Source organism: Erithacus rubecula, assembly GCF_903797595.1.
Source record: "Erithacus rubecula genome assembly, chromosome: 6".
Lineage (NCBI taxonomy): Eukaryota > Metazoa > Chordata > Aves > Passeriformes > Muscicapidae > Erithacus > Erithacus rubecula.
In genome coordinates, this window is record NC_136688.1 from 29,154,894 (window position 1) to 29,181,257 (window position 26,364).

The 26,364-nt window shown below is 36.6% G+C and overlaps 1 protein-coding gene across 21 annotated transcripts in view; it reads right to left on the bottom strand.

Moving 5' to 3' along the window:
- The window catches only part of GPHN (gephyrin), a 272,258-nt gene that overhangs the window by 16,017 nt on the left and 229,877 nt on the right, over positions 1 to 26,364 (bottom strand). For 12 of the 21 annotated variants that reach the window (XM_079309645.1, XM_079309660.1, XM_079309651.1 and 9 more), the window contains 6 exons: positions 23,478 to 23,533; positions 18,503 to 18,622; positions 14,348 to 14,406; positions 14,022 to 14,175; positions 12,130 to 12,251; positions 3,267 to 3,338 (listed from right to left, as the gene is read on the bottom strand). In XM_079309645.1, coding sequence (XP_079165771.1) covers positions 3,267 to 3,338; positions 12,130 to 12,251; positions 14,022 to 14,175; positions 14,348 to 14,406; positions 18,503 to 18,622; positions 23,478 to 23,533 — 583 coding nt within the window. The remainder of the gene's footprint in view (positions 1 to 3,266; positions 3,339 to 12,129; positions 12,252 to 14,021; positions 14,176 to 14,347; positions 14,407 to 18,502; positions 18,623 to 23,477; positions 23,534 to 26,364) is intronic. The other 9 variants (XM_079309649.1, XM_079309647.1, XM_079309643.1 and 6 more) reach the window with 1 other exon arrangement.

Genomic DNA, 26,364 nt, shown 5'->3' on the forward strand with positions numbered 1-26,364 from the left:
GAATGTAAATCGATGAATACATTTCAATGAATGTAATTCAATGAATGTAATAGGAATTCTGTGTTTTGACTAGTATAGTTTTTGAAAGCAAAAGAAAAACTAATTTTGATGGTGTATGTTGTAACATATGGACACACTTTGAAACTGTATTTGTTTCAAAATTCTCAAGTGCATTTCATCATGTTCTCATAATGTATCTTCCTTCTACCTTCTGTGGTATTTCCCTGGATCACTCTGAACAGATGCAATATGTTTTCCCTAGGAAAATAGGCCAGCTTGTGAGGAAGGCTGGAATAATTACAGCAGCTTTTGGCTTGTTCAACATGACTATGTAAGTTTTTGTCGATTTGACAGCAACATAAAATAATCTGTGTTTGATACTTTTTGCTGTTCCTTTAATTGCTGCTGCAGCAAATATGAATGTTATTTTGCAGAATATTCTTTTTCATGCTACATTTATGAACTTGCAGGGATTTTGATTAGAGGCCTCCAATTAGAGGTCTTCAACTTTTTTGCCTGAGTGACCATGAGAGCTGTCTAATGCTTCAGTGTTTTTTCTATATCAGGATGATAATATATTTTCCTCCACTGTTTCCTTGATCTGCTTCAAAAGACTACCACTCATATTTTCCTGCATGAAGGGTCCTCGATCACACTCTTTGCTGCTTCTGTGCATTCACCTGCAAGCATTTCAGTATAAACTGTAATTTTATCATAAATGCTGAAAGAACAGGACTGAATCTTTGGTAACAGCTGTCTTTGGGTGCTGTGCCATTATACTAACTGGTGAGCACTTAATTCACTCTAAATCCAGTTTAGTGTGTGTCCTCTGAGTGTAAGAAGCAGCCTGAGAACTGCTGGTTTCCACTAATTAAAAAACTATCCCTGGCTATTTTTGCTGGCTGAAGATAATGAACCTTAACAGTACACTTACCAGAAATCCATTAGTTTTTCTAAGAAATTGGATAGGATTACACAGGTAAAGATTTTTATTTTATCTTCCCTCTTACAAAGGAAGTGAGTCAATATGGATTCACTGAAAAGTTTTGGAGCAGAAAATATTCAACAGTTGCAGCTGGGTTGAAATAAGATGACTGAAGATTATTCCACACAATATAATAATCAATACCAAAGACATTGCTCATCAGTAAAGATGTCAGTGTACTGGTGAGTCTGAAGGGCAACTGTGGTTCTACAATTATTTCAATGAGAGAACTCATGAAATGAGAATTGGCTTATACTGACACAACTGAAAGTAAAATATATGATAGATGTAATTAGTGCCAGTTGTTTATATATAGCAAATAATATTACCAAATCTGACACATAATGAATGGCATTAGTATCACAGAATTTTTTACCTTTTCATTTTACTTTAGCTTCAACTGTAAATGTTAAATGACTTTAAAAGGAACTTAAAGTAATTTCATCCCCCATGTAAATTGGTGTAACTGCTATTGATCTGTAGTATGGATTTCTCTAGGACAGGTAGAAATTCAATCCCTAAAAGCAATGCCTCAAAATGAAGGCTTTCTCTAGGAAGCTCCACCCTTCACAGAAACATAACTTAATCACTTGGAAAAATGTCTGTCTCCAGAACAAAAATGATATGGAAGCCACAAGTTAGAGACAATATAAAAAGATCTTTCCAAGTTCTCTGTCATTAGCTGTGTCCTAAAACAAATAGTTATTTTTTAGAAAATGTCAAATGAAATGTGACATTGGCTTTGAAAAAAAAACAAAACAAATTCCCCAAGAAGAGTAAACTACAGTGTCAGAAATAAGTGAAGGACCTAATTTTTTTGACAGCTGCTAGTTAGTGGAAGGAACTAGAACTCCGTTTGTCTCTCTCTACAATACTGAACCATATTACTTCAAGCACAAAGATGTATTTAACATAACAAAATGCCCATTGCCTTTTCTCCTGCTCTGGAAACAGAAGCTTTTTTTATTGCTTGTGCTTTGGGTAGAAAGATTTATTCTAGGGGCTGGTTTTTGTTGGTGCTTTCCCTCACACTGCTTAGAAGAGACCAAAGGCTCATTTAATGTTTTATGAAGTAGCAATGAGGTGTGAACTGACTTGTATGAGGAATTACAAGTCCATCATCTCTTGGTACATTTCATCTTTTAAGTAATTTCAGATAAAGCAGACAGTCTGTATCATGTTCTTCACATTCCTTTAAAATGTTTTAAATACTGCACATTCTCATAAATTAAGGGTTTTTTGAATGTGTAGTATAGCAAAAGGTTCTAGTGGGTTGATCTCTTTAGTCCCTTACATAAGGAAAACCTAGATTTTTAACAGCCTGGCTTCAGCATGAATAACTAATTGATACACAAGAACCAGTTTTTTGAAACCTAAGGATATGGGAGATTGATTCAGTCATGAGAACAGCAATTTGTTTTCCAGTATGGAAAGCAAACATTAACCCAGTTCTCCAACCTTTTCTTACCACCTTTCCTTACATTTACCTCAGTGAGGATCCTCACATCTGAAGTTTTCAGGTATTAGCCTTCAATAGGATTTTCATTCCTTTTTTAGCTATTTTTATTACCTACATGAATGAAAGTATAGAAACAAATTTTTTCTGTTTGTTAATGGAGGAAATGACAGGCAGTTCACTCTTCCTCTGTCACCCCTTCTGCTCCTGGGGCCTGTCTATGTTAGAAGGCAAGATCTGAAAATTAATCTATATTATTAAGCCATCTCCCTAAGTAAGACATAGTATGTAATTGCACATGTGTTTTGGAAAAAAATGCATAGTGCAGTTTAGATTTCCTGAATGTTCCAGTTAGCCTGCTTTAGAGATGATCAGCATAGTGGTGGAAAACCAAGTATGCAGTATCATAGACTCATAGAACATCTGAGTTGGACCCACAAGGTCCAACTCCTGTTATGACTAAAGAATCCTAACAGTGACTTCCCTGGACTCCACTACTACCTTTGAGCAGGATTTTTCCTAATTTGCTCAATTTTTAAAAGGGAAAAGCCTGGATGGACAAAGATTTCCTTCTACTGATGGGTAATGTAAACATTTTCATTTTATCAACGTTGTGGAGCCACGTAAGTCGACAGTGCACTGGTGCATAAGAACTTAACTGCAAAGGCAGTGCTACTTAATGGACAGATAAAACACCATCTGCTCCTGTGCAGCAAATGTTGGTTGGGCTGGTGCTCCAAGCTCTGCCCTACAGACACCTGGCTGAGCCTGCCTGTGAGCATGCACGTGCCTCAAGGTCCCAAGTGGTTTAAAAACAGTGCTCACCAATCTGGTACGCCTGTCTCCGCAGGGTTCTGGAAGCTCTGTGTCCCTTCTTCTTTAAAAACATCTGGCTTCCTGAGGGTAAAGGAAGCAGAAGGGGTATAATAAAGAGCCAGGGAAGGAGAGAGTCTCCTGGGGTCAAAGGGAAGCTCTGTGCCCAGCTGTGTCCCCCTTGGTGGCTCTAGATATTCAAAATCACCGTGGGAAATGCTTCCTCTTTGCAATGGGAGAGAAAGAGAGTGCACGGGAACATCTCTCTGTTACAGTTTAGATGGGCTGCTCACATGGAATGAAGAGTAAAGTTATGGAAGGATTTAGGCTCGACTGGGCATGCCAACAAAGCATAGTTCATCTTTCCTTGCAGCGTCTATGGAGAAACTTCTTTACTCTTGACTTCCAAACAAAGCAAAATGAAGTGTTAAACAACTTGACATTTTGGAAGGAGGACCACGGGTAATGGGAAAATTGGAGATGGGCCCCATTGAAACATTTTTACTCACACTTTTAGCTTCTTATTCAGGAAATAGGTCTCAAGGCATAATAACTGTCACTTTCTTAACTACAAGGAGGAAAGAGCTGTAATTATCCTAATTTTATAACTCCATAGTCAATAAAGATGCCACTTCATTCATGAGAAGCTTCATACCCTGCTGCAAGAGGGAGGATTAGAAAAAATGTCCAAAACTGAGAAAATTACTCCTATCAGGACCTAATTTAAAACAATTAATGATTTGCTATGGATTCCCAATTTATTAAAGCAGCATTACCCTTTAGATATACTTTTTCCAAGTCAGTTTTTTGTGAAAAAAATATTTTTAGATATGTCCTTTGTAACATAAATATTAATGAATAGAAATTGTTTATACTCTTAAATGTAGGGCAATTAAATGTAAAAAACCCCTGTTTATAAATATACCTTTAAAAAAACCCTGAAACCAGATATTCATAATTGAAATGGACCATGTCATCAGTCATCACTGTGTGACTCTTGAGCCATTTCTTCATTTCAGCTGGCTGGACAGTTAACAACAACAAAGTCAAGCTCCCTCCCCAGTCCATAGCCAGCTGATCCTGCACAAGGCAGCTTCAGTCTGGCATTTCAAACATCACTTTTGTGCACACTCATGTCCTCTCTGGCTGGTGAATGTGAGAAGAAGAATGGGCCAATGTCCCTACACTACTGTCACACATGACCACAGTCACTGCTAACATGAAATCTAAAATCCTCTTTTATCATCCTGTAAATCCATGCCATATTTCTCCTCATAGTTCATAAAAAGGGTCTGTCACATTGAATGCATACTAATATTGATAGGAAGTGATGGAAAAATATTCTAATTATTCAGGTTAAAAGTTTAGATGTCCATTTCTTTCTGACAGGCTTCCCAAGAAAGCCATTTCCTAAAACGGCTTCAGTCCCTCATTTGCTCTTCTATTCATTGCCAGACTAACAAAGTCAATCTCTATTTATCAAAACAGGGTCCTTGTGTCATGAAGTGACACACAAAAGACATCACATTTCATGAATGTTTCTGGTTTAACCATCAACATTACAGACAGCAGTCTCAAAAATCCAAGATCTTTTCCAGCATGATGCTATGATCTGTTTTGTAATTTTTGTTGGTACTAGTTTTCTGATTTTGTGCTTCTATTATGCAATGTCCATTAGAATAACACAAGATATTAATTTAATTCTCTGAAATAATATTTAGGAGATTATTTGCAACCAGGATAAATAACTCTTTTTTTTTATAATTAGTGTTTAGAATAGTGTGAGAACCTCCCTGAACTTCCTTCTGTTTGATTTGTAATCAAATATCCAATCTCACTTTGAAGTGAATACAAGAGCATTTGATTTAGTTTCCTAATAACTAATTACTATCACTGTTAAAATTATGCTTGACTTACACTCTGAATGCATAGGCACTTCTGCTGAAATGGAAACCTTATTTAGTTTATTCTCTATGTGACTCAGAATTACTGGAAGGTAATCAAGTGATCTTGGAAGAACATCTGTTGAACTAAACTGCCTGTGTTCTGGTATTACTTTAGTAGACAGCCCATCTTTTAACCACTTAAGAAATTTAATGGTCCTGGGAATACAAAAAATAAGGACAAAAATAACCTTCTAATTCTATAGGAGATTAGCTCTTTATATAAATGCTAGAACTTGTATTTAGATGATTCTCAAATCTTTACCTAAAACTTTACTTCCCAGGATATATACCTCCACCTGTAAATTTTACTTATATTCTGTCCTCTATATATCAATTCATGTTTGGCTATATTAACCCAGTTTTGTAAGTGATTCCTATCACTGATACAGTGACCCACCTTAAGTGTTCACCATTACTTGATTGCTCTGTATCTACTACCTTTACTAGTTTTCATTATTTTTTTCTAAGGTATTGGTAAAATTCAAGCCTCAAAAATTTTTCAGTGACTTAGGAATTCAAATTCCTATATATGCATTAAGAAGGTTGAAAGTCATTTAAGTGAATGATACTTTGGCCTTAGAAGCTGAAGTTCTCTTGAATACAGAACTTTCTGCTCTATACTTTTAAAATTGTTAACTTATATATAAAAAATAGACTATAAAAATAGTAATTTTTATTTTCCTCCAACAAATAGATTCCCTCTGTTTTCAAAGACAGGATTTTCAAAGTATTCTGTCCTCTTTATTATCTGCTCTTTACTGTCATGGGCTACTACTGAGCTGTGATTCTAAAAATTCCTTGAGGAAGGAGTCCATGGTTATGTTGAACACAGCTAGGAAAATGACACACTGCTGAGCATTAGCTTTGCACCTGTCACCTCTAGAGCAATAAATTTTATTACGTGTCACACTATGTAGTTTCCTAATGGTACAAAAGACTCCTTGGGACTTGCACTGTCCCATTTCACAAGTTCTTTTTTCACCTCTGTTTTGGCTCAGATGTTCCTTTGTGTTTTCAGAACATGTGCATTAGATGAGATGACTTGTCAATATGACAACTTCTTGGAAGATTTCCCTAATGATTATCAAGCATTGTTATGACAGCTATTAAACATTTCTGCTTGAAAAGGAGAATATTCTTGACAGGGCACAAAGAAGGAGAAGACCTCCACATCTGAATCATCTTCAAACCATTACTCTGTAACCCTGCATTCATTAGGCTACAATCAAAATTTATGACATCAGTTTTATGACCAGAACTAGATGTGAATTCAGTTTAGCAAAACTTAATATTGTGACATTTAATGCAAGGTCTTTTTTCAAACAAGCATTTTTTCTTGCAGTCACTTGTTAAATGATACTACTACAACTACTAATTTTGTTCACAATATATTTGCTTTTACTCAGGCTGGCATTAAGTTGGAGCAGGAAGAGACTAGGAGTCTGTACCTGGATTCTGCCCATAACTCATATTCTAACTCATATGATGACATGTATTAGGCTGATACTGCATGAGAAATTTTGGAGTTGGAGCAGTTTCTCCACTCTTCTCCCTCCACTCCAGATGTTTCCATCCATATTATAATAACAGTAATTACATGCAAGCCACACAAATACAAAAGATTTAAACCTTTTTTATGGGATGGCAAACTTAAAATTGAAGCATACTAAATCCTTCAGTAAAGATTTCAGTATCCATTCTAAATATGAAGAGATTCTTTCAAAGCTTCCATTTTAGGGATATCACAGACTAATGCTGTTATAACAGCAAGGGTGGTTTTCAATAGGTTTACCTGTCTTTTAGGAGCTCTATGTCCAACAGTATGTCAAAAAGGAGAGGCAAACAAATAAGAGACTAAACACTTCTAATGTAGAAAAGGTCTCAAAATCTGCTGATTTAATAACTATTCAGATAAATCTTTCGATCAAGAGAGGAAATAATATGAATTTCCTGAATTTTTCTCCTAAGGAGAAAGATTCTTTCTCTCTCCACTGTGAAATCACAGTCTCATAAATGAAAATGCTGCTGGAAGCAACTAAATATTATACACGTCTCTGAGAAAAATGATAAGGGAATTAGAAAATAGGGAAAAGAATGCAAAGAGTGGGAAAATGTACTCATGTAAACAAAGGCAAAAGCAGAGAAAATTGAATTCATTACATACGTGATCAAAATTCCTTAGCAAGCTTAATAAGAGTCTTTCATAGAAGAAAAACTGTCAAAATGGAAGATGACTTTGTAAAACAGAGGCCCACGCTACAGCAGATTTTGCTAAGTCTAAACTTTACACTTTAAACAATGGAATACAAAGAACAACACAAATGAAATAATCAGACACAAAAATATCCTGATAATTAGACTTCTACAGATCAAATCAGAAACACAACTTATTTTTATCAATGGTTTTCAAGAAAACAAATAACTTCATAGACTGTATGCAAAGCAAATTAAATTAGAAGCCTTTTTAACTTGATCTTGTTACTGGGAGGCAACATTCAAAATTACATTGAAATATCAACTTTAACTGGCCAGTTGTTTTTTAAATTTTTTTTAGCAAGTGAGTCTGAAATTCAGACAAAAAATGTAAGACACAACAGTAACAAAAAGATCAGAAGGGTTCCTCCTTTCCTTAGTTTTGCATTTACTTCTTGTGTTTGCAGTAGCTCTGGAAATGGATATATCTTCCATTTCTACTCAGAGATGTATGCTTTTCAAACAGCTTGGCTTTTACGTGCTAAGAACACAAATTGAGAAAATCTTGGCTTCTGGTCAGACATAACTTCAGTTGTATCACATTCCCAGGTCTGTTCCTTTCTCCTATTCTTCTAGGACTTCAACTGTAAACTATACCTGTGGGTTTTGGAATTTCTGTCTTTTATTTTGAATATTAAAGGATATTATACAATTTATGAGAATAGAAACAACAATCTCAGAAATCCTTAAAATGCTCCCCAAATAAATATAATATTGGTTTCAAATAAAAGCACAGCTGTAGGCTAAGTCAGACTTGAGTGGTCAGTTCAAAATATAACTTCACTTATGATTAATATGCAAAGGCATTTTTAAAATGCTTCTAACGTCTCTTCAGAAACCCAGACATTCAGTGTGCTTCATCTTTCCACATTCTCTGTGTTTATATATCACAATCCTGGGCTTTGAAGCAGCTGGACAAGGTATTTTTTTACCTAAACACCTCTGAGCGATTTGTATGCTGAAATGATATACAGAAATAACCTCTAAGTTTGTCTTTGTAAATACTACTCTTAAAAAAATTGTTATGCATGATATTAGATCTGCAAATATGATTGAAGAGGATTTCCATGGTTGTTAGAAACCATGACCCATTACAGCAATTGTAATACTCAACTGTGCTCCCTATTAGCTGCTGTCTCAAACTCCATTAGTGCTTATGGTGTACTGGGAGTGATACTCCCAGCAAAACAAAGTAAAATTTACCCCATGAAAATTGCATTAAAAAAAAAAGAAATAGGAAAAAAACCACCCAAATCTAAAGTATGGGAAGGAAGAAATACATACCATGACACATTAAAGAAAAGGTACAAGTTTTAAATTCACCTTCTGAAAATTATGTTTGCCATTATTTTTACTACACCAGTAGATATTGCAGACATATAAAGTGTTCCTGTTGTTCAATGTCTGGATACATATTATACATACAAAATGTACATATACATGAGCACACACAAACACACATAATCTATGGTTTAACTTCAGTAAACCATATAACAGACACCGAAGGCTTGTTCCTCTCTTCTACAAGCACACTGAAGTGTCAAAACTGTACCCTTTGTAACATCTTTCTGGTAAGTCTTCTGCATTTGTTCAAGTGCCACAGTACTCCATCAAATCAGTCATGTTAGTCCAAAAGATATGTACTGAAATATATTTGGGCAACACTCTGTTAGCTTTATTACGTAATGAAATAACACTGTACTTCTTATCAAAGTGATTTACACAATCAGAATTTCCTTTTGAGTGAAAGAGAACTGCAGATGCATTTTGCTGTAAAGATATGGATTGGGCATGTGAGTGTGGAAGAATGGCAGAAGACTTGCTAAGACTGAATCCTGATATCTGGTGCAGAAGATTTTTAGCTAAGTCAACAGTACTGAATTATTCTTTCAAAACTTACTGCAAAGCACACTCTGCGATTGAAGGCTCATTATTTCTATTCTATGAGCTAAGTAACTATTTCTGCAGCAGCTGCTTTGTTAGCATGAAACAGAAAAAAGCAGGAAACCAAACATTTGAGAAGAACTGTTACTACCTTTGCCAAGGTAATACTACTTCAAGACTCAGAGATCAATTTAATAATGAAGATTCAAAAGAGTCAACCTCTCTCGTAACTGAAAGCAAAGCTGCAGGCACTTACTTACACTGATATATTTGTTTGCTGCCTGATGCTCAGCTAGCATTTGACAAGTAAAAAAAGGTCATAAAATATATTTGTAAATAATATAGAAAAGCAAAAAGGTCTCTTGGGCCTCAAATCTCACGACAAGAAAGACATTCCAAAGAAGAGCAGTGAAGCTGTTGAAGGGTCTGGGGCACATGTCTGATGAGGAGGGTCTGAGGGAGCTGGAATTGTTCAGCCTGGAGAAGAGGAAGCTCAGGGGAGACCTGATCACTCTCTGCAAACACCTGAAAGGAGGGTATAGCCAAGCGGGGATCAGGGATCTTCTCCCAAGTAACTTGTGACAGGATGAGAGGAAATAGCCTCAAGTTGAAGCATAGGAGGTTTAGATTGGATATCAGGAAAAATTTCTTCTCTGAAAGGGCCCTGAAGCACTGGAACAGGCTGTACAGGGAAGTGAAGGAATTTCCACCCCAGAGGCATTTATAAGATATCCAGATGTGGCACCTGGGGACATGGTTTAGTTGTGGACTTGGCAATGCTCGTTGGACTTGATGATCCTAAAGTCTTTTCCAACCTAAATGATTCTATGATTCTAAAGTTGTTTGCCATTTATTACCAAGAGCTTTCAAGATTATTTATCTTCACAGACTCTCCCTGCCTAGGAGATCACAGAAACAATTCCTGAAGGCATTGGAGCACATAGCTACAGTTTTGCACAATGATCTTAAGCTAAAATTTTCCTTTTGATAGTGTTGACTTTACAGCAAAGTTGAGACTATACCTATTTGATTAGGACAAGGCCATAAAGAACAAACACTTCTATTTTTCCAGAGGGCACCACCAGGGAAAGCATCTTTTCCATTGGATGAAGCCATTGGTAATACAGGATGTAAATTATTGTTGACAATAATGTTAGTAATGGTAGCTGTTACTTTTGCTCCTGCAGGTGGTAAAAAGTTCCACCTACAGTATTTTGCTGAGAAAACTCTGCCAATCCCTCTACATCGAGATGACTCTCAAGAGCTGAGAGACTTTTTGTGGCTGTTTTCTTTTTCTTAGCTACATAAATCTAGAACCTGATCTCTGGATATAATAGTTTCATTTGAAAACATTTTCTACTTATGCTTCAAAGTTTAAAAAGATCCTTATAATACAGAAAACTCAAGTGATCTAGGACATTTAGATACCATTCCTGGAAAGAACATTCTCATTAATTTAGACTTTAGATGACATCATCACCCGAAACTGGAAGCACTCATGGGTAGGAGGGCTCAATATTTATCGCTATTTGGAACTGCAGTGGTGTTTTGCTAGGCTAGAGAAGCAAAAAGGGCATACCTGGATGCAGTGAGAGTATCCAGGAGGATTTGCCTTCCCTAAGATCACAACTACAATGTCATGTTCCCTATATAAGTACTTCAAATTCAACTGCTTTTCCTGCAGCCACCATGCAGGTTGATTTAATTATTGTAAAACCATGCAGTGGCCAGCCCATTCAAATACCTTCTGTCAAGCTAGTGATGATTTGTATTGAATACTGCTTTAGGGAAGACTGGGGTTGAAATTACCTATTCTGTAATAGTAACCTGGTTGGATTCCCTTTTAGTCCTTGACCGGGGCCTTGTCATCTGCTTATCTGTTTATTTATTTTATTTTATTATTTTTTTTTTTTAATTAAACTTTTAATTACCCACTAGGACAACCTGAACAACTCCCTGTCAAACCAAGTCTGTCAGTTGGTTTGATGCCCAAACTGAAAAGCAAGAAAGACTATTTGAAGCCTCTAGGTCTCAATAAACTGAGGAAATGCATTACACTGAGAAACTCAGGTCATGGATGGCAGTCACTGCACAGCCTTGTGAAGGACAGAAAAGTGAACACTTCAATCACTTCTCCCAGAGCTCTCAAGAGATGTCACTTCACCACCACTGGGAAACAAGCAGCAATCGCTGTCAGATGAACAGGAAGACTGATCAGTAGGGTGCTACTCTGTGGCAATCAAAGTAAAGACCACTAAAGTTAAAAAAAATACTCTTCCACATATTTCTGGAAATGTTGAGCAATATGCAGCAGTGGGTCCTTCCTCAAAAGACAGTTACTCAGAATATGACAAAATTTTGTACTCTAAATTAATTTTGGCATGGAAAATAAACCCTGAGAGAAACTTTCCTTCTCCCTTTATTTGACCAGCAAAAAAGTATAGCTGCTGTAGAACTGTCTACCCTTATGTGTTTAAGGTGCTTGGAAGGATACTGCAGCAATAAATTCAATCTGCAATGGGAAATATATTATCTGTTTCAACAAACAGAATGCAAACCAAATTAATCACCATTAAATAATATTTTTTTCAAAAGGTTCATCCTAATACTAGAACAGACTTATTTCTTGCTCTAATGAAAAGGGTGAAATACCTTCTCCAAGATGTGCCTTGTCACAACACTGTGACACTTGCAATGAGTGACATTTTCTCTGGCATTTCTTTTTCCCATGGATGCCATAAAGTGCATCGCATGAATATGAAGTGACATCTTTACTAACATGTGGCACTTACTTATCACCCACAATCCCCAGGTTGATGGTTGGGTAGCCATGCTCTTGGATTGTCGCTAGGAGAGTTGAGCGGTTACTGTCCCGAATCTTTCCTGGCAAGAGGTCATCCTCAGGATTCAGCAGCTGTAAAACCAGAAACACTCTTGGTCAGTCTCCTTGGAATACTGTGCTTTACACAAGTGAGACCTTTTTCTTCAGGTTGGACAGGATATTTTTAGACACATATCATGAAACATACATATAGAGTGATTTAGTGAATTTAAATTAATAAGGTATGTAATGTGCTTGTTTAATTCAATCATCTACATTATTTTGTTTGTTTCTACTAGTTCATGTCTGCAACTCCTTATGAGTACATGGCTTCTAATCTCAAACATTACAGTCAAAACAAAAATTTTAAGTTTTCATGTTATTGTTCCTCTTTAAATGGCTTTAAGGAAACCTACTTAATATTGTTAATCAGGTATTAATGAACATTTTGAAGTTCATTGTCTGCTTACCAAAAAAGATGTCTTTTAAATACAGCAATCTGCATCAAATTAATAGACAGAAGCCTTATGCTTAGTCCTTATATCAATTACTATTTTGAATTAAAAACTTTCTCTTAAGATATTATATTGTGGCAATTACCTCATCTGTGGTATGTATTTTGGAAGCTAAACTACGAAACACACATATGTAAATGTATGCTTTATATACATATTTATATAGAAATTGTGATGTAGAACACAAAAGGATAATACAATATTGACAGGAGGTAAATAATAATAATACTACTAATAAGAATGTATCTGTCAACATCACAGCATTGGATAGTAAGGTAAGAATAATGAAAGCACGGGTAAATACAATGCTTTGGCTTGTAGTTCTCTTTGTTATAACCCACTGTGCAGGGTTCTCTTAACATTTTACAGAATAGAATGTCCACATCAATAAAGGAACCTTTAATGACATGCAAGAATCTTCAATCATATGGAAGTTACTAACCAGGAAATCACCACCTGTAATCCTCATAGTTCTATGGATTTATTCCTCAGTTAATTGTTTGGCTCCTGCATGCCACACCCTGTTTATGCTATGAAATCTGGCAATAATCTGTACACCAGATGACAAAATTCTATGAAAAGTTTTCAAAATCTTTCAAAATTGAACATGTTCAAGCTGTATGAGGACACAGCCACTGAGTTAATATTTGTGGCTGGATTTCAAAATGTTTGAATTAAAGGACAGTCAAAACTTCATGCTGTCTTAACCCACATTATCTCAACACACATGTTCTTTAGGTTTTGTTCTTCCTACTCCTTTTCTGTCCTGCTGCTGGAAGAAATGAGAGGGCACAGGTGCTGGCCTGGGTCAACATACAACGTATGTAAAGTTAGCAAATTCAATTAATCTTAAACCTGATTTTTCTGATGTACTTAAAGCAATTATAAAGCTGCTCTGCTGTTCTACAATGGGAGTGTCTGGATTTCAACATGTGCTACTGTTAGAAAGAATTTTGAGGCACAATACTGCAACAAGGCATTTGGTACAACTATTCAGTTTTCAAAGCCAGCTTGTCTGCCATTTGTGTTATAGACATAGAGGGTGTTGCTTAAAAAAAATTGATGACTGGCAACATCAATTACAACGCTGACTACCCCACAGGTTCTCCCTTGCTGGCAGGAGGAAAGCAGCCTGTTGGATACATTATCAAAATTTTGGCAAAGAGATTGTGAGACCTGTGAAAAAGCCCCTCAGGGAGAAAACACCCTCACAAAAAAGCTCATGTCATCATGAGTTGCAGTCAAAAGTGATTCTGCTTAGGAATAGGGTGGAAGTCACTAACCAAAACACTGACTCAAAAAAACCCATACATATTTTAGACTATAATTCTGAACAAACTTTTCTTACCTCATTCCCTGTGGACATTACTGCAACCACTGGAAACTTGTTAACTTCTACTTCAGTTACTCCAACAGTTGCTAAGAGACCGATCTCAGATGGACCCATGTGGGTTCCTTTTGCCAGCACACATTCACCTCTTTTAATGTCATGTCCTATGGGTCTGAAAATCAGGACAAGAAAAACAACATGAAAGAGAAACAGAATGAGATTCAAAGTACCTTTCCTTGATTGGTCCTGCTTATCAAAATATCATTACTACTCACAATTAAAAAATTACTTTGAAATTCATCAGCCCTTCTATTCCTTACAGAGATATTGTAATAAACACTGACCTGATATCTTGGCCTGGTCGAGCTTGCACCAAGATTCGAACTTCTAGTTCTTCAGTGCCCTGCAAACACAAGGACATCACATATGGTCAGCTGAGCTATTCAAAGAAGATTAATGTTTAATTTCTCAGAAGTCTACACAGCTTATAGCAACCATTACACTGACACATTATGGTTTAAGCATCATATTGTTCTCCTGATTTGTTTGACAAGGTTGTAACAAAATGTGTGCTAAAACTGAACAGCATTTTAAGAAATGCCCTTTATGATGAGCTCTCTAGGGGAGGACCAGTACTGAATATGTAGTTTTAGCTTCCTAATTTCCTTTTTTAATGATATCTGTGTTTATATATCTATATATATGTTACATCTGTTGATCTGGTACACTGAGTGGATTCTTTCTACTCCTCTCAGTCACCTTAATCTGGTCCAACCATTTCAAAGATGGCACATCAAACAGATCATTAGCCTGGCAGTGAGTATGGCCACTACATTGGCAGAAAGGTGGGAGGAAGCTGTGTGCTACAGCTGTTTCAGGATTTTCATGCAGATTCCTGTAGTGGAAACTCCTACTTGAGAGGCTTGTACAAATAAGAAAGGGGCTCATTCATCTTGTTTATTTATTGCAAACAAGAGACAGTGCCATGAAAAGTCTGATGCATTTCCTTGTTCACACTGTCAATGGCTTGGTGATTCATTCAATACCAATAAAGACATATGACCTATATTGTTAACATTTAATTTTAAGCCATGCAAATGGTTCATGATATATGTACTCAGCTTTGAGATAGTGCCAGCCTGCCAGTAGCACTAAATCTAAACTTAGACTGGAACAAATTTTGTTTTTGCATTATCATGTAGTGCTTCATATTTAAATACCTCAAAGTAATAAATCAGACACTAATATTACAAGAAAAACAAGGCAGGTCAGCGTTATTTGGAATTTTTACAAGAACAGTAGTGTTATTTTGGACACTGGGACTTTGTATCTTTTCTTAAAGGTGATATGGGTCTCAGTTTCTGAGTTCAAACCAAATGCTCTAACTTAAGGCTCCAAAGTTAAAGCTAATCAATGTGTTATTAGAGATTGAGATTCTGTTTACTTACTGTGAAGATTAAAACCCCTGAAAACCAGAAAATTACTAATGAAAATATTTCTTACATTACCCCAGTATTTTCATATGCTTTTTAGAAGCTTTTATTGCAAACTTGGTTTCTTTTGTACTTGCTCTTTTTGTATAAGAGATGATTCTTGTCTGTGAGTGTTCAAAGTGGCCATGCTGGTGCCCAGAATGGTCTTTTGCCCTCTCATTGCCAGCTGAGGCTGTAAAAGTCACTTGAGTCTTACAATAAAAATTTGGAGCAATGCTTAGTCCCAGATTTATTTTATTTTTATGACAATCTGGGCATGGTTGTTCAGTCACGAAGATTTGAAATTTCTGTATCTTTGATAACATTCAAAGAGGGACAGAAGATTTTAAGGAAAATCAAGAGGAGTGGCAATGATAAATTTGATTAATATAGAAGGTCCTATTAGGACTCCTGGATTAGGGGAAATAACTAAAAAAAAGGAATTTTTGAGGAATGCAGCAATCCCAGGTTTAAAAGGCATGGTGGAAAGTGTGACTATGGACAACATGGTGATGTCCAGAGATTGACATCTGTAGAACTGATGGATATACCAGAATGACTAAGGATACAATATAATTCAAGGTGGCTAGAGGAGCTTGCAGAGGTATGGCATTACACTGAAAACATCTTTCCTTTGGTGTGTGTCAGACAGCATTTTTGCTGTGTATTAATATGTTTTGAACTATATCTGAGAGCTTGTCTGGTGGCTGTGAACAGTTGGCTGATACACTGATGCTTGGGCTTGATATCAAGCAGGATATAACTCTTGTTTTGGTTGATCACACTGGGCTCCTTTCTCCTACAAGGTGACATAAAACCTCAAGATGAAAAGGGTGCAGAGACATGTTTCTTAATGAATGTGCATTTGGCAAGCTGATAAGAATTTTTCTTTCTGATGGATAGATGTAATTACTTTCAGGCCTATGACTTCTAAGGTCATTTGGGAATACTTGATGAAGTTTAAGTACTGCTACCACAACTAGAACTCAGGGCATTAGTTCCTTTGAAAACTAATCCCTTTTCAGAAGAATATTTTTCAGATGTTAAAGATTTCTCTTCAGTTGAATCTCATCCCCGAAGGAGTTCTTAACACTAAAAAGAAAAATATTCTTGAAATATGCAGCCACCCAGATATGAAAAGGAAGAGAAGAAAACAACATATTAATTAAATGATTCTAATTATTATGAACAGGAATTGTTGAGTGGTGTATTCAAAGACAAGCAGAAATTAGAGAGTTCTACCCCATAGTGATATTCAGGAAAAGAAGCTGAAGATGGGTGAGCATTTGTGAAAAAATTCAGATTTTAAGCACGTAGCCAAATAACCTGTTCTCACATGCAGAGGAGAACATGCACATAAAATGTGGAAGGCAGGACAGAGTCATCCAAAGAAGCAGAAAAATAAAAGGTTACCATGTGTGTTGGTTGCTCTCCAATGTGATAATCCTCTCAAGATGAGGTGGCCACAAAATCTTGCTCAGTTAGGCAAATGAAATGATTGACAAGAAGTGAAGGCAGTGGTGTATTTTGCAGGAATATATAATCTATACATATTACAATCCTCAAAGCAGGATTGATAATTTCAATAATTTCCCTGATAGGAAGAAGGACAGCCTAGACAGCTTGCTGAGTTCATTAGATGTAAAAATCTATGCATTTAATAAGATTAATAAGGCATGAGAAAGGATCCTGAGAGTGGGTTTCAGTTTTTGCAGTCTTTATCAGTTTTGAACACTAGAATTCATCTACTTACACCCCAGCTGCAATCACAATGTTGACACTGAGCTGTGGCAAAGTGGAACAGCTTGTCAGAGCAGCAGCAGTAGAGCAAAGGCTGATTTGAGCACAGAACCATACACACAGCTCATTCCAAAGCTGAACTGGGGAGTTGTGTAAATAAAAGACATATCTCCTTGCCTTTAAGTCTCTCAGATGACAGCAAACATGATGATAGTGCCTTGGAATCACAGCTGTGATTCAGAAGCAAACATAGCAGCACAAAAGAAGTCTAAGATGGAATCTTTGGAATAAAGTTGTCTACAATGAGCTCCTCTGCTTCATAAAAAGCACATTTCACTATGTTGAGACAACTGTGCATATAGAATTAGTACTACAGTATTCATATTTTTTCTGTGTTTTTCTTTCTGTGTTCTTATTTGCAGCATCTGTAAGGTAGTCCACAAGTATTATTTAAAGGTAGGCTAGAAAATCTGTTAAAAAACAGGGTTATGCTTACATTCTGGAGAAATATGCACCTTATCCATTTCTTGGTTTTCAGAGGTCTTAAATTCAATAATGTTCTCATTTTGAAGGATCATAAATAGTCTTTAAAAATCTCAATTGTAGTTTAAAAAATCTTGGGAGGCATTTACTTCCTGTTTCATAACAAAACCTCTTTTTCTAAACAGATTAATTGGAAGGTATTTGTACAAGAAGTATTCTTCAAAATCCATGAAATTTGCCTTTGCTGAAACAAGACCAACTCTGATAATACAGAACTGTCTTCATAGCATAGTTTAAAAGAACCCAAGACATCCCATGGATTTTGCAGCACTAAAACAGTCAACTTCCCCACAGAAAATCATATTCAGCTTTAATTACATCAGCAGTAATTCAATGTATTATTTTGAGGTCAACATGTAATTTAAGAACACATCTCCCCCTTCTTATTGGTGAGATTTCCACTAGCCTTTATTTTAAAATGTGAGTACAGTAGGCATTTGAATTGGACTGTAGGCATGGATTTCCAGGAGGCATTTGCCTTTCACTCAAATCATACTCCCAACATTTTAGAGTAAGCATTCAACAATTTTGATGAAAAATCAGTCAGAACAGGAAGGTCTGTAGCACTGTTATCACAGCCTGAAAAAGCGAGAATTGCCACTAGGAACTGATGAAACCCCCTCAAACTTCTGAGATTACTGAACAGCTTCTCTGTATGACTGTCTTTCATATTTACAGGATTGTGTCATCTGCCATTTACTGCTGCACACAAGAGAAAAATGAGTTTTCTAACTTGTGACTCACATCATCTGATTCCCTGATGAGCTCTGTATCTTCCACTTGCACCACTGCATCAGCACCACATGGAATTGGAGCACCAGTTGTAACACGCATTACCTGACCAGGCATCACAGTCTGAGTTGGCTGAAAAATAAAAAAACCCAGAAATTAATCTACTTTTGGGAAAAAAAAAAATCAAAGCACTGGAACTTTATGCAACTAATCTATCTGAAGACTATGCTTATTTGCACCATGACTCTTATATACTGAGCAATATCATCAGGTACAATAAACTCCAATTCACACCTGGCTTTATTTTTGTGGCCACTTATTAGGCAGCTTCAGTTTTTATTCCTTATATTTCTATCACATGAAACAACTTGCAGAAGCAGCAATATACTGATACTCAGAAAAATACCTGGCACAGAAAAATAACTGGGTTAGAAATTTAACTGTTAAGATGGTGATCTTCTGGAAACTTCCATGAACAAAAATCTAGCAGTCCTCAGTACATAAATATTTCTGCAGAGTACTCTGGTCACCAGGGCTGAAATTGCTTTGCTTTGGCTGGATTTTTGTTCTGTTTCACCATCACACTATATAAGAAGAACCAACATATAATAGTAATGTAACCAACTACTTAATTTTTAAGCAGAGTTCCTAACACTGAGACAGCTCAATACTAGCTCACAGAGAATATCTATATTTGTGAGGGTCACTTTAGAATAGCCTAAAATTGATAATACTCTACAATTCTATAAAGTCACAGGATACTAGAAAGTTTCAGCAGAGGCAATACAAAGGATAGAAAGATATGAGAGCAACATGATAAAATAAATGATATGGTTTTAATAACACTTCTCACCAGGCAGACTATTTTAATAAATGTTGGTCAAAATCCAGGCTAAAACTGTAATTTGACCATAACTATCAATGAAATAAATAACTAAAAAAAATCCTAAAAGAATGAAACTAAAAGAAGCTGATATGATGACTGAGATTTCGCTGCTGGCTTCCTACAGCACTGCAGTAAGCCTGGCTTACTTAGGTTTCACTGTCATAAGTGACCATGTGCTACACACCGATCTATGCAGCTGTGATCAGAGCAGCACGTTCTGTAGGTGTCACACGTGTAACTCATGTGCAGATTGACTCCATATTCCATATGCAGCTCTGGAACACACCCAGGACTTCTCAAACTGCGAGTAGCACACATTTGGCAGCATCCCACAGGTTGAGGCAGTACTGCCCAGCACTGTTACCTGCTCCTGCCAGCAGGAATTTACTCCATGACTTTTGTCAGGAGGCTGATAGACATGACCAAACTCTAGAGCAGTGGTCAGCACTTCAGCTGCAAAAAGCTGTTTGCCTTGCCCATCCTTCTACTCAACTTCAGCACTGCCATAACCTCTAAAGGGGAGTTTTACTTAGAAGTGTGTGCATTTCACACATTCAGGACATAAGCCCTAGGAAAAGGCTGGGGATAGTTTTTATCTGGCTTACCACAGTATCACAGTGACCTTCATATTGCATGAAACAGCTGAGCCTAGAACTGATTGAATCTTGACCCTTTTCTACAGGTAATGAAAATCTAATATCTTTGGAGAAGAACATCAGTAAAACCCACACTTGCCATATGTCACAGTTAGTGCATTTTTAGGGTAAGGTTCATGCTATCCTAATGTAGGTATCTAAACCAGATGCCATTAAAAAACACTTTTAAGAAAATGGCATTTTTTCCTCACCACAGACTATTCAAAGAGTTGTGGATGGATAGCAGAGATACTGCCATTTATACTACAGCTTCTTAAAAGGGAAAATAATGCTATCTAGTGTGTAATTTAGATTTTTATGAAAAGAAAAGGCTTATGCCTTGGATGTATTTTGCATACCACTATGGATATAATCTGAAGGTACATTACAAATAAGTAATATTGTTTTGAACTTTCTAAGTATTGCTGGCTTAAATGACAAATTTCAGAGGAAAAATATATTGCATAAAAAATTTCTCACATTTAAAAAGCACTATAAAGAACACAAAATGTCTTCTACTGCCACAAATCAGAGCCTATGGTGATAAAATGTGCTGTAACTAACCATGGTTTGGAGTTTATTGTTGGATGAGTTAATTTTTTGAGATGCCATGATGTGATACATTTAAACAAATTCATGATACAATTGCTTTTAGAACTGGTTATGTTGCTCATATATTTAATTTCCTTTTTGTCTGCTGAGAATTTGATCAGATTAACTTTATGAACAAAAGTCAACCATCAGATTTATTTGTGAATCTCCAGGGCTGTGTTCCTCTGTGATAGAGACTATGAAGATAAAGAAATGATTGCTTCTCAGAAAACGTATTAATGTGCCAAAATGTCACAGCTCTCCTAAAAGCCTTTGAAATCTCACTTTTACCTGCAATGGGGCAACACTGGTTTTTGTCCTTTGCCTTCATTACTGATAATCTACTCAATTTTAGAAATAATCTACTGAGCACAACCCCTATCTCAGAAATTTTCTCATGCACACGTCTCTGTGTTATTTAAAATCACCCATGCTCCTTTCTGTGAAAAGGCACAAGTTAATGGAATAGTGGGAAATGCCTGCTTTTCATCCTATATTGTAGCTGGTTAGTCATAGTGCCTCTTACAGCTTTACAAAGTCTTGCAGGAAGCGTTATGGTTTATGTAAGGCTACAGAAGGAAAACCATTTTTCTTATGGTTGAGTGTTTCACACACAGACCATTGTGGATGATTTGTGACCAGTAATCAAAAACCCTTCCCAAAGCAGGGTAATGTCTGACAGCTTTCCCTGACACACAATAAAAAAAGGGTTAACACTAACATGACCATCTGGAGATGGAAATCAGAAAATACACGAATTAAAAATTGATACAGAAATGTCCAACTTGACTATATGGCCTCCCTGCAATTCTCAGTCCATCTTCTTCCTTGCTACTAGCTTTTATGTAACCTTTTTCCCTACAGGAGGAGCCAAACCTAAATCTATTTTGAACTCCCTGCTGTGAATCATTCTGTTAATTGGTCTGTAACATGAAAATCAGAAAGTTGCTGCTGAGAGTGACTGAAGGGTGAAATGAGACTGAGGAGCCTTCCAAGGCTATAAATAATTTCTTGGGAAGGAGATGAACCTGAAGATGTGTTTGCCCCAGAAAAAAACTTTGACCAATTATTCTGAGGTCAACAGCCTTGTTTTTCTAACTTGCCACTGGTTTTTCAGAAATAGTCTCTCTCTGCATGCCTGCTTCCACTCAACTTTTGCTCCTTGCCAGAGAGCCTTCCTATTCCCTGTAATCTGGGAGGACAGAATGCCCCTGTGTAGAGACATTTGTGAGCTCTTGAACTTCGTAGGAGGGAAGCAGCTTCCATTTGCCCTTTTGTCTTTTGTACAAACCTGCTGAACTGATTAGGACACTGAAATGCTTCAGACCCCTAATGGGAAGTACTCCCCATTACAGAGAGCTTCAACAGTACTGCTTTTAAGCAACACTGTGCTGTGATATTTAACTAGCAAAATGATAATATTGATGACAGGGGAATAGTGATAGGAGTGATAATTCAGTGGGTTGCTCTGCTGGTTCTTGGCTATTTTATAGTGATCGTAAAAACGGTTGTAAAAATAGTTGTCAAGTCTTTTGGATTCTGGAGCAATGCTTGAAAATGCAGTCAGGAGGGCTAAAAACATAAGGCAAGTTAAAAAACTGCTGAAGTAATTCACTTTTGTTTTTCTAGAATTTAAAGTAATTTTACATATTTTGTACAACAGATCCATTGATCTAAGTTCACAGGAATATTGGTACTGAGAAGGTGTCTATTATAACAAAGTAGAATTCATGATGATGGAGGGATCTAAACAAAAAAAATTTTTACAGTTCTTCCTATCTATCATGATTAGCCAAATTAAATTTCTATTACACATTCAGAGACAGTTCAAGTAAATTTTTAAAAAAATTCAATAATCCTGTGATTGGTAATACTTCCAAAATCTGATAGAACTTTTGAAATATGTCAATTTTACTTGGATTTTTTATTTAGCAGTCAAAATGAACACACTATGAAATCCTCATTAAAACTGCTCAATTCCTTGTTTTGCCTGTTACTTATCCCTTTCTCCATTATTTCACATACAATACACAGAATTATAAACCAGGACTTGAAAGAGCTGGAGAAACATTTTGGACTAACTCATGTTTTCCTGAACACAGCTGCCAGGTATGATTAAATGAACAGAGTAACAGTAGTTGAACATAACTGATTTCTTTTCCCATTACCCTAGTATTAGTGCAGAAATTCCATGAAATATGCTCTGGAATTTGAGAGCAAATCACGAAATGCATCTATTCATGAATATTTATAGAGCACAGCAGGTCACAAATAGGTCATGCCTCAACTTGCTTTTAAAATCAATCCATGTATCTGCTAAGGTGCACAAACATTCTTCTCAAAAGCCAGCCTCAAATCAGGCAGTTGCCAGGCTTCCTCAAGGTTGTACTAATCACTACCTATCCATAAAAGCTTAATAAAAATTTTATATGCTTCATTTTGCAGGTATCAGGGTGAAAAACAGAAGCCTCTTATCAAAACAGTTATTGGGCTGGCATCCTTTAAAAATCTGTCAGCAAGAGGGAGTTAAATCATTCTTTTCTCTGCTTATGAATTGTTGCACCACTAGAAATCTCATGTCCTCAAACATTGTACCAGGGCAGAACGTTACTGTATGCACTCCTATCAGACATGTCAGCACAATGCTCTGAAGTATTTTGGGATATCCTTGTTAGTTCCTTATGTAACTGTACTACCTCACTTTTTGAAATCATGTCCCAAGGCACATAGCAGGAGGGTCAGTACAGCTGTGCCCTACTTCACACCACATCCAAGACTATTGAATTTTGGAGTACTAGCAAGGCTTGTAAAAGTACAAAGCAAAACCTTACAGAAGAAAAATACATTAAAAAAAGAGAAAAGAAATTGTGCTCACCTGCTCACCAGCCTGGGATTCCCCTATGATGAATCGATCTCCTGGGCCATCAGCAGCTGATAAGAGGGACAACACAAATGGTAAACACTGAACCAAAACAAATTATGGCATTATAAATTAAGAACAGGAAAAGAGCAAAGATGATCTGATGTTCAGTTCTTCAGTGTTAGCATGATTAAAGTTATAGAAGTTCTGCAAATGTTTTACCTTTTAGGTCCATTTGAAGTGTGTTTATTATTTTGAAAAACAGGTTCTAGACAACAGAGTATTTTTAACTGAAAATTTCTGGGCAGTATGAGGTCATGTAAATGAAAACTAGGAGGTATTACATTAATAACAAAGATTTAAGGGTGTTCATGACAGTACTGCAAAACTGAAAATTAGGAGTCAGAGATCAGTGATTTAACAAGTCTTCAGGATTTCCAATTTAGCAAATCTGCATTTTTACAGGGACAAAGGCATGATTACTAATGACTTCAAGCTCCTGCTTGTCTCAAAGGTCTTTCAGCAAGTTGCATTAGTGATATCCTAGGCTTTACCATGGTGCAAAGCCTGTGTGAAGCACAAGCAACTCTGCCTTCCAAGCACAGCAGTCATGCTGCCAAGAGTGCTCAAACAAACTAGGCTCAAATTATCACATTTAAATCTGCATTATTATTCATTTTAAATCTGTAGCTGCCAAAAGTTGATTTCCTAGAGATGAAATCTAATCAGTGACAACCTTTATCTTAATAACTTGTGTTTGACTTCAGGAGCCCTGAGTATACACCTAGGTAACCTTGTATTGAGAGGAATTGCTTTCAGGAAGGATGTCCAATCAGTCTATGATTTATCACATTTGTACTTGAGCATTGGCTGCAGCTTTGCAGATCATTATCTATGGTACTTAGTCATGTTTGAAGACTAATAAATAACTTAGCTTTAAAAGCTTATCAAACAGACTAATCTATGAGACTAATCTTTTTTATTTTAGAGAGAATTCTAAAATAAAAAAGTAGAAAAGGACTCTTCAACTAGATATTCTTGAATAATGCATGTAATACTAAAACAGTTGTTAGACCTTCACTGAAAAAAAATGCGTTTGGATATTTCAGCAAAAAGAAGAGAAAGAAAGAAATCCCTAATAACTGAAATATTTTAAACCTGATAAAATGCTACTGAATTAGTTTTATTCCCCCACTAATAACACTACAGAGACAAAGTTTATAGATAATGCACAACTGATATAAAATGAGAAAAGGACAGTGGTTTGGCCAGACATGTTATGCCACTGTATACTTTTCTGTATGAAGTATCCATTAATGTAGTCAATATTATGCCTGCCTAAAAGCACTTTTTTTTTTTTTTCATATCCTAAGATAACAGGTTCACAGGAATAGAACAAAACAGTATAGAATAGAACAGAACTGCCTGATCAATTCAGGGCTAACCAAAATGCAAAGCAAATTATTAAAGGCATTGTCCAAATGCCTTTGACGCACAGACAGCTTGGGGCATCAACCCACTCTCAAGGAAGTCTGTTCCAGTGTCTGCCCACCCTCTTGGTAAAGCAATATTTTCTAATGTCAAAGCTAAACCTTCCCTGGCACAGCTTTGAACCATTCCCACACATAACGTCACTGGGCACCCTGTGCCCTTCTCCTCCACAGGGAGCTCTAGAGAGCCATGAGGTCACCTCTCAACACACTTTTCTTCAAACAAGACAAACCCAAAGTCCTCAGCCCTCCTCGCAGGACATTCCTTCCAGCCCTTTCATCAGCTTTAGTGTCCTTCTCTGGATGCATTCAAATACCTCAGTGTCAGTCTGCTTGAATCCACCACCAAAATTAGGGCTTGTGAGTTGGTTATCACAGAAGTTGCTGGAAATGGTGTTCATGATCACTCTGCTCATTCTGCATGTTTACTGAGACTGTACTCGTGCTTTGCCTTACCCTGCAGCAATCAGGCTGCAAGACAGCATTGGCTTGATCCCAAGCCCTTGTCACTCAGCATTCTACTCAAAGCTCACTCTCTCAGCTTTTCTCAGTGTTACATTACCTGTATTTCTCTGGCTACATATGCACTCCCTTCCTGCTATCACTTAGTCATTTTGGTCTGCCTGTCTCTCACACACACTCATCTTGTGGACCTGAAATTTTATTTTTATATCAAATGTATGGGGAAACTACTGGATTAGGTCTGTTGCCTGGGTCTGCAAACAGTCTATTTCATGGGCAGTTGCTTTTCATGGTTTCAGCTGCCAGTAACAAAAAAAGATATTTTAATGTCCATAGAAGAAAACTGGCTATTGTGTACAAATTTCAACATGGTGTTATGATGATTCAACCACTACCACAATTAAATCACTACTAGTATAATGGTCAATTCGGTATATTTTAAATTTCCTTCATAGACATATTAGGTGAGCATCATTATTCTTACTTTACACAGTGAAAAAACTGGTGCACAGAAAAGCAACTGGCTCAAAATGATGCAGCACCTAGTGGCAAAGCAGAGTGTGAATTCAGATCTCTTGTGAAATCATCTTTGCTGTATAAATTGAGTAAGGGCATACAACTGATTTTATTTATATGTGGCAGCTGCAGTATTTTTAAAGTAAGAACCCCTTCTTTTGAGGTGTCTCCATAAGAGAATGTTGTGCTAAATTTTTTAAAAATTCCCTGATGTAATCATTATCTGTAACAGTTCGACAAAGTAATAGATATGTAAGAAAATCCTCATCCTCTACAACAGAGGACTATAAGATGAATCTATAATTCATAAACAGATGTTCTATCATTGTTCTGAGTTTTAAATGTTTCCAAGAAATGCAGGAGCAACAGAGGTGCACATCTAGGAGCACACATGGATGTACATTTGCTTGTGTACACATGTATCCACTTAAAGG